This window comes from Balaenoptera borealis (assembly GCF_965194805.1).
Source record: "Balaenoptera borealis genome assembly, chromosome: 8".
Lineage (NCBI taxonomy): Eukaryota > Metazoa > Chordata > Mammalia > Artiodactyla > Balaenopteridae > Balaenoptera > Balaenoptera borealis.
The window spans coordinates 66,871,383-66,884,159 of record NC_138865.1 but is presented as its reverse complement, the minus strand read 5'-3'; the positions used below and the strand labels follow the sequence as shown (position 1 = coordinate 66,884,159).

The following is a 12,777-nucleotide window of genomic DNA, read 5'->3' as shown; positions in this document are numbered from 1 at the left end:
AATTTAACAGTACATAATAGAGTATATAAATAGACATTACATTTTTCATTCTTTCTTATACTTAAATTTTTTTTTACAGCATTTGATACTCTTGAGTACTCTTTCTTTAGTCCATCTTATTCTCTTGGCTTTTTTGATACCAGTTTCCACTGGTTCTCTTTCTTTCTCTCTGCCATTATCTTTGTAGCCTCACTTTTGGATTCCCCTTCCCTCTTGACCTTCCTCCCACAAACATTTGGTGCCATATGTAACTAACATTGCCCTAGGGGCTTGGCATTATAGGAGTAAACAAATTAGGCAGTTATTGCCATGCAGTCGTAATTGTTAAATCTCTCTGCAAGTATCAGTAAGTGCTGAGATCATACTACATAATTACTTTTCACTACTTAGTCAACTGAGAGGTCTTCTGCAGGGAGAAACTGTATTTTATTCACCTCTGAATCTCCAGCCCAGCATAGTGCCTGTCACAGAGCTCAGGCTTAATTAAATGTTTGTTGAATAGATGCACAATGTGAGATTCTTTGATACCCTAGAAATACTGTGGTCTAGAACTGTGCTCTTCACTACGGTAGCCACTAGTCAAATGAAGTGATTTAAATGTAAATTACAGATAAAATAAACAGAATTAAAAATTTAGGTTTTCTGTCACACTAGCCATATTACAAGTGTACAATTACCACATGTGGCTAATGGCTACCTGTTGGATAGTACAGATACAGAACATTTCCATTACTGGTGAAAGTTCTGTTGGACAGGATTAGAGGATTGTTACCTCTATACTCCATGTCTCCGGATTGTCATTCTGTCATTAGTTCTTTTCATGGTTTCTCTGTCTCTTTCCCTTCTTGTCAGCTGTCACTTATCCTTCCATCTTCTAATTTGCTGTTTCAGTACGTCTAGTTTTTAAACATAATTCATCAGGTTTGTGACTACAGCAACGCGTGGTCTTTCATTTTTTTCAGAATTTCTGATTCCAGATTGAATTATACATAGATAAAGCTGATATATAGCTAAATTGTAGATAAATGGCAGTTTTGTAAGTGGTTTTATGATCTTTGCATGAATATTCTCCAGAGCAGTTATACTCATATTCATTGCTTTCCCAATATGCTTTTCTTAAAAGGAAATTGATTCTAAATTGCTTATTTCTCTACAGTTTGCAGTCTGTGCTGGAAGATCTCCTGGTTGCTACTTCTGATGGACTTCTTCATCTTATTCACTGGGAAGGAATGACAAATGGGAGGAAAGCTATTAATCTTTGTACAGTACCCTTTTCAGTAGACCTCCAGTCATCTAGAGGTAGTTACACTTTTTTCATGAGACAGAACCAGATGTTTAATATTTTATATAAACTAGTTAGATATTTTTTATGGATGAACATTGGTTTTTCTACTTTGGAATTAATCATGCAAGGGAGGAGGGTGTGTGTGTGTCTGAGAGAGAGAGAGAGAGAGTAGGAAGGAGTAGCTCAATTGTTTAGTGTTGTTAGGTCATTATGTTTGCCCTTTTAACTGTCCTTATATGGTTTGCAAGCAAAAATATAAGAGAATTTACTATATTTATATTCATATTTCATGTACTTTTTTTTTCATCAGCAGGTTCATTCCTGGGCTTTGCAGATGTGCACATTAGAGACATGGAATACTGTGCCACACTTGATGGGTTTGCTGTTGTGTTTAATGATGGTAAAGTTGGATTTATCACACCAGTGTCAAGTAGATTTACTGCAGAGGTATGACTTATTTACTTGGAATGTTTATGTTTTAATTTTGCATTTATTAATTTTAGTCTTTATTAAACCCCTCCCCTATTTTCCTTATTTAAGATTTTAGGGGTTGTTAATTTTTTAATCAAAACTATACATATAAATAGTGTAAGTAGACAATTCTATTGACATGTTAATGAAAAATGATAGTTCCTTTCCTCCTGCTTGTTCTCTTCATGCCCAGTTTTCATTCTCAGAGGCAACTACTTTTTATTCCTTCACTGATGATTTTGCTATTTATCTCCACTACTCTGAGTATTTCCTGTAATTTTTAGTTTTTAGGCTGTGTTCATTGACTTCCCATTGTGGAAAATGAATGACCATGTACTTCCCTCTTCCCTGTTCCCCTACCCTATCTGTAAGTTCTTCCCATCTTCCCAATATAGTTATTGTGACTTTGATTATATTAGTATCCGTTTCATCTTCTTGAATAAATTTCTCTTGGAGCCTTCTGGACGATTGCTTACTATACATACCTATTTAACACAGTTGCATTTTTAGGCTGTCCATCATTATCATCCTGTGGATTTCCTATATTCCTTTATTTTTAGATCCTTTCAGAGTTAATGGTTAATTAATATTTGATTCATTAATATATGAATTTTGTTGCTGTGACAGAGACCCAAAATAAAAATTTGGATTCACTGAAGGCTGTGTGGGCTTTGGTGGGTTTGATTGTGTGATCTTCATCATAGGGTGAGCTAACTGGGTTATTTCTTTTCCTCCCCGCTCCATATCTAGTGTCTTTTGGAGAAGAGTCCTGCAGTCTTTCTCAGAGAATATGTACCTGGCTGGCCCAGTATTTTTGGATTTGAGTTATGGAAGAGTTAGACTAGAGGGTCTAAATTCAGGATTAAACTCCCATGTATCCCTATTTTTGGTGTGGTCTAGAGACCACTGAGATTTTTTTGTTTTTCTCTAAAGAAAAACTCCAGTTTTCTATTGGAGTGGAGGTGGGGTATTTCTTAGCTGCTCAGACTGGGAGGTAGGCAGTCTCAGCTACTGATTAAACAGGCTTTAAACCAATCCTACTGCTTTTAGTTCAGCTTTTGAGAGACATTTAAATGCCCAGGCCTTTTGTGTACCTTACAATGTAAATGTGGCTGTTTTTCAACATCATTACTGCTAGTTAAGGATTCTACTCATTCACTTGCTTCCCAGCTTCCAGAATTTTCTGATACCACCTCCTCTCCCATTCTTTGTCCTTGCCAACATATGCATTTTGAAAAAAATCTTTTCTGTTATAAAAGTTGGGGTTTTAAGAGTCAGAGAAGCTAAATATTCATGTTCAGTCTGTTCTCTTTAATGGAAAGGATTTTAAGTTTTCAAGGGCATATTTTCCTATATGGTATCATCTTTCTCTGTCTGATTTATTTCACTCAGCATAATGCCCTCAAGGTCCATCCATGCTGTTGCAAAAGGCAAGATTTCATTCTTCTTTATGGCTAGATAATATAGTTGACCCTTGAACAACATAGATTTGAACTGTGCAGGTCCACCTACACCTGGGTTTTTTTCAGTGAATACATACTACAGTACTCTACGATCTGCAGTTGATTGAATCCACAGATGCAGAACCAAGGATATGGAGGGGCGACTGTAAAGTTGTATGTGCCGGGGGTAGGTGCCCCTAACCCCCATGTTGTAAGGGTCACCTGTATATTCCTGTGTGTGTGTGTGTGTGTGTGTACCAAATTTTCTTTATCCATTCATCCATCAGTGGGCACTTAGGTGTTTCCATATATTGGCTATTGTAAATAATGCTGCATTGAACATGGGGGTACAGTTGTCTTTTCAAGTTAGTGTTTTCTTTTCTTCTTCTTCTTTTTTTTTTTTTTTTTTGGATAAATACCCAGAAGTGGAATTGCTGGATTTTATGGTTGTTCTAACTTTACTTTTTTGAGGAAGTTCCATACTGTTTTCTGTAGTGGCATACCAATTTACATTCCCATCAACAGTGCACAAGGGTTCCCTTTTCTCCACATCCTCCCAACACTTATTATTTCTTGTCTTTTTGATAATAGCCATTCTGACAGGTGTGAGGTGATACCTCATTGTGGTTTTGATTTGCATTTCCCTGGTGTTAGTGATGTTGAGCATCTTGTCAGGTACTTTTTGGCTCTCTCTGTGTGTTCTTTGGAGAAATGTCTATTCAGAGCATCTGCCCATTTTTTAATCAGAATTTTTTTTGCTATTAAATGTATGAGTTTTTTATGTATTTTGGATGCAGTCTTTTCTCACATATATGATTTGCAAATATTTTCTCCCATTCAGTAGATTGCCTCTTCATTTTGTTGACATATGTTTGGGATTTAAATATTTTTACTGAAAACAAAAATATTAGAGCTGGAAAGTGATTGACTCATTTCTGAATATCAGCTTGTATTAGTATTTGGTTAAAGAAAGTTTTCTAGTAAATTAAGGATCTAAAATAATGAAAAGTAGATGAAACATTATTAAATAAGTTATAAGTAGAAAATATAAATTACAAGAAAACAATACATTTGTATTACTGGTAATTGGGAAATACACTAATGCCACATTTATATCAGACATTATTTAAGTGCTTTATAAAAATCCTGTTTAGCATTGCTTTTTTTTTTTTTTTTTTTTTTTTTTTTTGGCTGTGCCGAGCAGTAATGTGGGATCTTAGTTCCCTGACCAGGGATCGAACCCACGCCCCCTGCAGTGGAAGCGTGGAGTCTTAACCGCTGGACTGCCAGGGAAGTCCCCTGTTTGGCACTGTTTAATACAGTTAGCAAATGTATTAAAATATGTCAGATTATGCCACTCCTCTGCTCAGAACCCTTCAGTAGGACAAGATATTTAGGACAAAACCTGCTGAGGACAACTAAAAGAGCTGGAGAAAAAATATTTTTTGAATGTGCTTAATGGCTTTGGAGAGCTAAAAAGATTGTAAAGAGCTAACAAGACTGGTTAGGGGAGACCAGAGGCCCAGTGAGCTAAAAGCCCAGTGTTTGACATGACAATGAGCATGAACAAACAAGGCTGTATGCAACAACATGGATGAATCTCACAAACATGTTTAGTGGAAGCAGCTAGACACAAAAGAGTTCATGCTATGATTCTATTTTATATAAAATGGAAGGAAAACTAAAAACATAGGCAGCTCTGAATCAGTTCTGTGTGGACGCATGTTTAAGTGTTAATGGTTTAAAGGAAAAGAAGGAAGTGATTACTATGTAAGTCTGGATATTGTTTCTTTTGTGGTAGAGGTGAGGATAATATTGATCAGGAGTGACACTGTTGGGGGACTTGTGGGTACTGGTAATTCCTAGCCTGAGTGGTAATTTCACAAGTGTTTACTTTGTGATATTATTGTGATGTACATTTTTGCTTTTGTATTTTTCTGTAATGTATTATAATTCATAATAGAAAGGGTTAAAAAAATTAAAGACATTCCAAATGACTCCCCATATATGAATTGGAGAAAAAGCCAAAGTTCTTATGGTGACTTTCAAAGCCCTATAAATCTGGCCCCCTATTTCATCTGTTACCTCATTTATTCCTTCTCCTTCCCCCATTCCATTCCACTCCACTCCACTCCATCTGCACAGGCCTCTTTGATGTTCTTTGAACATGCCAGAAATGCTACTGTGACAGGGCCTTTCTACTGCTGTATCTCCTAAAGTACTTTCCTCAAGAGGCACCTTCATAGGGAAGACCTTTTAATATTACATCCTTCCCCCATACACTCTCTTCTCCTTAATTGTTTTATTATTTTTGCTGTAACATTTACTAACCTCCCATGTGATACTGTACAATTTTTTAAACTTGTCAGTCTCTTTAACAAATGTAAAGCAGGGATATAGCTAGGGATTTTGGTATGTTTGAATATCTGCAGTATCCTTGGCACCTAGAGCAGTACCTGGTGAATAATGGGCACCTGGAAAATTTTTGTTATAGGGATGAATAAACGAATTTCAGTCGAGGCAGCAGTCCAAAGAAATAATGCTCAATGCTGTCTTTGCCATTTTTGTTAACTAAAATAATGTCTAGTTTTATTATTAAAATTGAAGAATAAATAAAATTCCTACAAAAAAGCAAATATTCCATATTTAGATAGTAGATTCTATAGTTTATTTAGGAATTAAATAAAATCTATAGTATTATATTTCAAACAGTTTGATTATATTGGATCATCTAATTTTACTATTGTGATAATCCAGAAATAATCCAGTGCTGTATTGTAGTGTGCTAATTTTTGTGCTTACTAAACTAACAGTCATGATGACCTTTGCCTTAGAAATTTATGATCTAGGATGCCCTTGATTTGACTAATAAAAACAGACAAGGGAGCTGAATCTATTCTGTGTCTGTATTCAGAATTAAGTAGCATATAAAGCTTAATAATAATATCATTCATTTATTGAAGCTTAACTTGTTGAATTCCAGGCATTGTATTAAGTGGGTTACTTGTATGTAAGTTCTCATTTAATTTTCAAAACACTCTAAGAGGTAGTTTACAGATAAGAAAACTGAAGCTTGGAAAGGTCAAATAATCATTTTAGCAAGTCAGGTAGATCTGAGATGTTATGTCAGGCTGCCAGATACCATGCTACTAACCACTGTACTATAAAGCAAAGGAGTCATAGAGAATAGTAAGCAATTGACAAATCATTAATCACTTCTAAAGGATAGACCAAATAAAATCGACCATTTTTGATTGATCAGAAAAGTTCAACACTATATGCTAGGTGACAAGAATAATAATAGTGAGCAAATTAGATGCAGTTTCTACCATGAAGAGGTTTACATTTTGATAGGAAAGTCGTCTTCATTTAATTTGAATTTAGAGGTCAGATATCCATTTTTTAGTGTTTTATGAATAGATTAGCACTGGACTGAGCTCATTTGGGAATATTTATTGAACCAGTTAATGAAATTGAGGTTTTTAAGGGAGAAAATCCAGATGGTAGTTCTGATGGGATGTTTTCCTATCCAGATCAAACCATATAAAGAACCATATAAAGCCTTATAAAACTATGTTTATTGAAGGAGAATTATATTGATAAAAGTATATTTGGGGAACATGCTTTAAATCTTAACTATTTTTCTTAATTTTAGCAGCTTCATGGAGTTTGGCCACAAGATGTTGTTGATGGAACTTGTGTAGCGGTAAATAACAAGTATCGACTGATGGCGTTTGGTTGTGCGAGGTAATTGATATAGATGTCTGCATTTTAAGACTTACTGCCAAAAACAATGGGTTTTTTTTAAACCGTAAGATGTTCTTAACACACTTATGAACTTCATTGTGCCTTTCATAATTTTATGAATCAGCCTTAATATAAAATTTAAAAGCATTTTAATAGATTGAAGCAAACAAATCTAAAGGGCAGATTTTGGAGATTGGGTGTTTAAGTTTGTAAAAGTGAGCTTTTTTCCAGTGGTAGGAAATTGAGTCACAAGTTAAGAAGATTAAATCAGTTAAAATTTAGGTTCTTTATTGTTTAAAAGAAGATCAGGAAGAATGTTTTCCTTTTTTGGAAACAATCCTTTCTTTTTAAGACATCAGTGTTGACTTGCCTTTGAATTAGTGGGTGTGCCTTAGTTAACAAGCAAATTAAAAGCTCATACATAAAATCAATTTCTTGCTTTAATTCAAATAATTCAGGTTTTAGAAGTAAAATTGAATACAAATTATTCATTCAACAAATATATTTGTGTCTGCCAGGTGCCAGGCACAATTCTAAGCACTTGGGATACATTATAAAACAACAAATATACCTGACTTGTTTGAGCTTTATGTTGTAGCTCAAATAAAAAGATTATGTCAGATGCTGAGAGTAATGCCTTAAAATGTGTATAGTGCTTTTTAGTCTTCAAAACTCTTTCTTAAATATAAAATTCCATTTTGACCTCAAAATGTGACTTAGTGGTTCTGTAGAACATAACATCTAATATAGTGTCCAGCTACATCAAGGTAAGTATCAAAGTATTTCTATCAGTATAAGTAATACACTGATAGTTAGTGTTATAAATCACTGCCTTCATTACACTGTCAATAATCTGTTTGTGAAGTAGGAAATCCTTATCCTCAACACATTGCTTCTCACTGAGGAGATAAATGTAGAAAGTAAATTTAACGTAGTGTAAGGAGAAAAGGAAAGCGTATTTTTCTTCATCATCATGGGTTTGATTTGGTCACATTTTGTTTAGAATTTTTTTTTTAAGGCTCTGGTTTTTTTTTTTTTAATATATTTATTTTTTATTTTTGGCTGCACTGGGTCTTTGTTGCTGCACCCGGGCTTTTCTCTAGTTGAGGTGAGCGGGGGCTACTCTTTGCTGCGGTGCACTGGCTTCTCATTGCGGTGGCCTCCCTTCTTGCGGAGTGCCGGCTCTAGAGCGCAGGCTCAGTAGTTGTGGCGCACGGACTTAGTTGTTCCGTGGCATGTGGGATCTTCCCGGACCAGGGCTCGAACCTGTGTCCCCTGCATTGGCAGGCGGATTCTTAACCACTGCGCCACCAGGGAAGCCCTGTTTAGATTTTTTAAATCTATGTTCATGAGTACAGTTTGCCATAGTTTTTTTTTTTTTTTTCTCTCCTGGTTAACCAAGGTTATGCTTGTCTCATAAGACAAGTTGAGGAAGGATTTCTCTCTTTCCCTTCTTTGTTCATCTTTGAATGTGTGGCTGAATTTGTCAGTGAAGCCACCTGAGCCTAGAATTTTCTTGATTACTAATTCAATTCAGTTTTAAAATAGACTGAAGAAGATTTAGATTTTTTGTCTCTTAGTCGTTTTGGCAGGTTATATTTTTCTAGGACTTGGTTTCTTTCATATACACTGTCAAATTTATTGGCATAGAGTTTATAATATCCTTTTAAACTTTCATATTATAAAATAAAAACAAACAGGAAAGTGCATAATCCAAATATTCACAGTTTTACAAATAATTATAATGTAAACATCCATCTTTTCACAACTCAGTCAAGAAATAGGACATTGCCAGCCAATATAAGTTTTACTCCTGCCACTTCCTAATCATGACTCCCATCCCCTCCTTAACACTTAAAGGAAACCAATTTTGTCTTTCATGATAATCATTTCCTTTTTTTTTTTTTTTTTTTACAGTTTTACCACTCACGTATGCATTCCTAAAAAGTATAATTTAGTTTTACCTAATTTTGAACTTTATATGAATAGAATCATATTCTATGTTTTGTGTCTCGATTCTTTCAGTCAACGTTGTGAATTCATCCATCTTATTTGCCAGTAACTGAAATTATTTATTTGGGATTGATTTATAAGTAGAGTTTTGGTGTATGAATATATCATACTTTATCTGATTTCCTGTTAAAGGACATTTACATTATTTCTTGGTTTCCAAAAAAGGAGACATTCTCTTACATAAACACATCATCTTTAGTCAAACACATGGGAAAATTAATGATAAATCCCCTATAAGATCTAATACTCAATTCATATTCAGACTAACCCAGTTGTCACCAAATTTCCTTTATCTCTTTTGTTTCAATCAGAATCATTCAAAAGTCATGAATTATATTTGGGTATTATTTCTCTTTAGTTACCTTTTGCCTATAAAAATCTTTGTATCTTTTTTCTTATTTTTATGACATTAACTTTTTTTTGAGTCTAGGTCAGTTGTTTACAGAATATCCTACATTCTAAATGTGTCTCATTGTTTTCTCATAATGGCATTTAATTAGTTTCTGTAACACCTGTTTGAACCTTGAAGGTGGTTCTTATTGAGCCAGTATAGTCAAATGAGTAGGAAGCTCACATCAGCATTTAGAGGAAACTGACGGAGATGGGAACAGTGGTGGGTGTGCAGTTCTACATCACCTACATTCAGGGCTAGCACCCAGGGGTCTAGCAAGGCCATATTTTAGAAGCCAGGATTCTAGCCCTTCTTCCAGGATAATGCAGGTGGAATCTTGGCCTTCAGCCTTTTAGTTACCTCAGTTTTCATGAGTTGGGAGAGCATCAGCCCTTCTTATGGCATGATCGTGGGTTGGGGTGAAAGTTTTGTGATTATAGCTATGTGACGTAACTGACCTAGTGGCTTCTAGCCCTGATCTGCCAGCACTTACGAGGATTAATTGACTGAACACCTTATTAGAGTTCTGTAAGAAGCCAGCTTTCTTTTAGGATGACAGTTTACAGCCTAATTCTTCCCTTATATTTAAAGGTTTGATTAGATTCTGGTTAAACATTTTTGTCATAGGTGTTTTGTACTTCTTATGACATCATGCAGCAATAACATTGAGTGGTCTCAGTATTGATGATGCTAAATTTGATTACTTACGGTGATAGTAGCCATATATATCTCTATTATAGAGATATGTTTTTTGCTTTGAGATTAGTATCTTTTTTTTTAATTAATTAATTAATTAATTAATTTTTGGCTGTGTTGGGTCTTCGTTTCTGTGCGAGGGCTTTCTCTAGTTGCAGCAAGCGGGGGCCACTCTTCATCGCGATGCGCGGGCCTCTCACTATCGCAGCCTTTCTTGTTGGGAGCACAGGCTCCAGACGCGCAGGCTCAGTAGTTGTGGCTCGTGGGCCTAGTTGCTCCGCGGCATGTGGGATCTTCCCAGACCAGGGCTCGAACCCGTGTCCCCTGCATTGGCAGGCAGATTCTCAACCACTGCGCCACCAGGGAAGCCCCCGAGATTAGTATCTTTTTAATGAAATATATTTTTCTTTTATGGTGGGCTTATGAGAAATCGAAAGAAAAATAATTTAAGTAATATAGGTACTATAAATACTTAAAACATTAATTGTCAGTCTTTTGTAACTATTGACATAGCACCTACTTCTTATATTAGAAATATATGGACTCCTCACTGACTTGTCAGAGTTCAGCAACCCAGAGTTAGCACTAGACAGTTGTTAGATGCAAAGCAAAAACAAGTAAATACCTGCTAGCTACTTAGTGCTGTCTTTCAGCAAGGTATCTAATTGGGCAGGTAGTCTGTTCCAGGCATTTGGCTTCTGACTAAGAGTAACAGATCAGATTTTCTCTCCCACCTAAAATAGCCAAGAAAATGGACAAAAATATGAAACAAGTGTTTTGAATTCAAGACATAGGACATCAGGCAACAAAGGATAGTGATCCCTGAAACATGAGAAACTAAATAAGAAAACTCTTCAACTGCCCCAGCTTTAATTACTTTGAGAGAATTTCCAGCACAAGGATGGAGAGACAGGGCCTGGCAGATTCCCTGGGTTGAGTGTGTGGAAAGGAAATGAGAGTCTGGGAGACCAAAGCAGCTGGGGCTCACAGGCCAGACATCAGAGGAGGGAGTGGCACAAAGAGAGAACTCCAGAGAGCTGTAGAGGTTTTCTTTTGAGTATTGAACTGAAACATGGAAGATAAAAGACCCAAATCAAACATTACAGAAGAAAAGATTAATAAACTTGAAGAACGCAGCAAGAGAAATGATGCAAAATGAAACACAGAGAGGAAAAAAAGAATTTAAAAACAGAGCATCAGTGAGCTGTGGGATAACTTCAAGTGGCCTATTATTGCAGGTATTTTATTTAGTCCCCATCCTGATCCTTGAGAAGAGTGGGGCCTGGCTGGAAACTGATCAAAGCTGCTGTGAGGAGATCATCTGACTTCTCCTACCTTGAAGGAGTACAGTTAAGGGTCAGAACATTCTGGCAGTCATAAGCTAGTGTCATCCTGATGTGTGCAAAAGCAGCCTTGGATTTAAATTATTTTTAAAACAACATTTATGTTAAATTTTCGATCTGAGAATAGCTCTGTAAGTAGAAATGATATTTTCTGTGATCATTATAGTTCAATTTTGAAATATAGCTTAGATGTAATATACAGATTCTTTGTTTTGGTTTCTGGCCCTTTGTAAGTTTGACCCTTGTAAAGATTTTTTAATGGAATAGTGATACTTACCATATACATAAGAGTATGTATCTTGTGTATACATACAAAAGATAATATAAGGTAAAAAATAACAAAATGAAGATTTCTGAAAGTTTCCAGTACTGCATTCATGTAGCCCCTGCTTGTCTCTCTTCTTTAATATTCCCCTTTCTCCACCAGGGCAGTTACTAATCTGGAATCTGTGTACATTAGGTCTTTGTTGTATTTTTACCACAAATGTATTTAACTATGTTTTGAATGTTTTTCACAGTATAGAAACAGAATTATACTATTTATATAGATATATAGATAGATGGGTGGGTAGATAGATATGCTGTCCATTTTAATGCACATGACAAAAATTCATTTTCAGTGCTATATGGTATACTACTATATGAATATACCACAGTTTCTCTTTCCTTTCTCTTATTGCTGGACATGCAGATTGTTTCCATTTCTTTGCACTTATTCCCAGTACTATAATGAACATTATACATGTCTCAAAGACAAGGATATTTCTGGGGTATATCCGTAGGTGAAATTGCTAGATTACAGAATATGCATTTGTTTAAATTTAAGAGGTGACTGCAAATTATTTACAAAATGGTTTTGTTCTAGTTTACACTCCTATCAGCAGAACATAATATTTCCCATAGTCATGTTTTTGTATATTTGTATTTGTCATTTTACACTAAAAGTGTTTTTGATTTTTACAGTGGTTCTGTACAGGTTTATACAATAGATAACACCACTGGAGCCATGCTACTATCTCATAAACTGGAGTTAACAGCAAAACAATATCCTGGTGAGTCCTCTTCTTCTTTTTTTTTTTCTTCTTAATTACAGGTAATATGTGTAGTGAGATTTTAAATTAAATGATGGAGGCCAAAGGCCAAATATTGTTAAAACATGTAACAACATTCTCTCTGACCCAAGGATTTCTGTGTAACTAGAGGCTCCTGGGATACCTCTTCATTTAGTTTTCTCTATCCTCACTTAGTTTTAGCCCCTATATTCCTTGTCTGGGTTTTGCTTTAGACTCTTGCCTGATTTCATTGCCTGTGTTATTTTATGCCTTCCAGTTCCATTTATTCATTCAACAAGTAATTATTGAGTACATACTATAGGCCAGACACTGTTCT

General features: G+C 35.4%; 1 protein-coding gene across 7 annotated transcripts in view; it reads left to right on the top strand.

Annotated features, from left to right (window-relative positions):
- The window catches only part of RIC1 (RIC1 homolog, RAB6A GEF complex partner 1), a 133,533-nt gene that overhangs the window by 85,484 nt on the left and 35,272 nt on the right, over nucleotides 1-12,777 (top strand). For 5 of the 7 annotated variants that reach the window (XM_082404334.1, XM_082404339.1, XM_082404338.1 and 2 more), the window contains 4 exons: nucleotides 1,157-1,299; nucleotides 1,596-1,732; nucleotides 6,854-6,945; nucleotides 12,352-12,440. In XM_082404334.1, coding sequence (XP_082260460.1) covers nucleotides 1,157-1,299; nucleotides 1,596-1,732; nucleotides 6,854-6,945; nucleotides 12,352-12,440 — 461 coding nt within the window. The remainder of the gene's footprint in view (nucleotides 1-1,156; nucleotides 1,300-1,595; nucleotides 1,733-6,853; nucleotides 6,946-12,351; nucleotides 12,441-12,777) is intronic. The other 2 variants (XM_082404336.1, XM_082404335.1) reach the window with 2 other exon arrangements.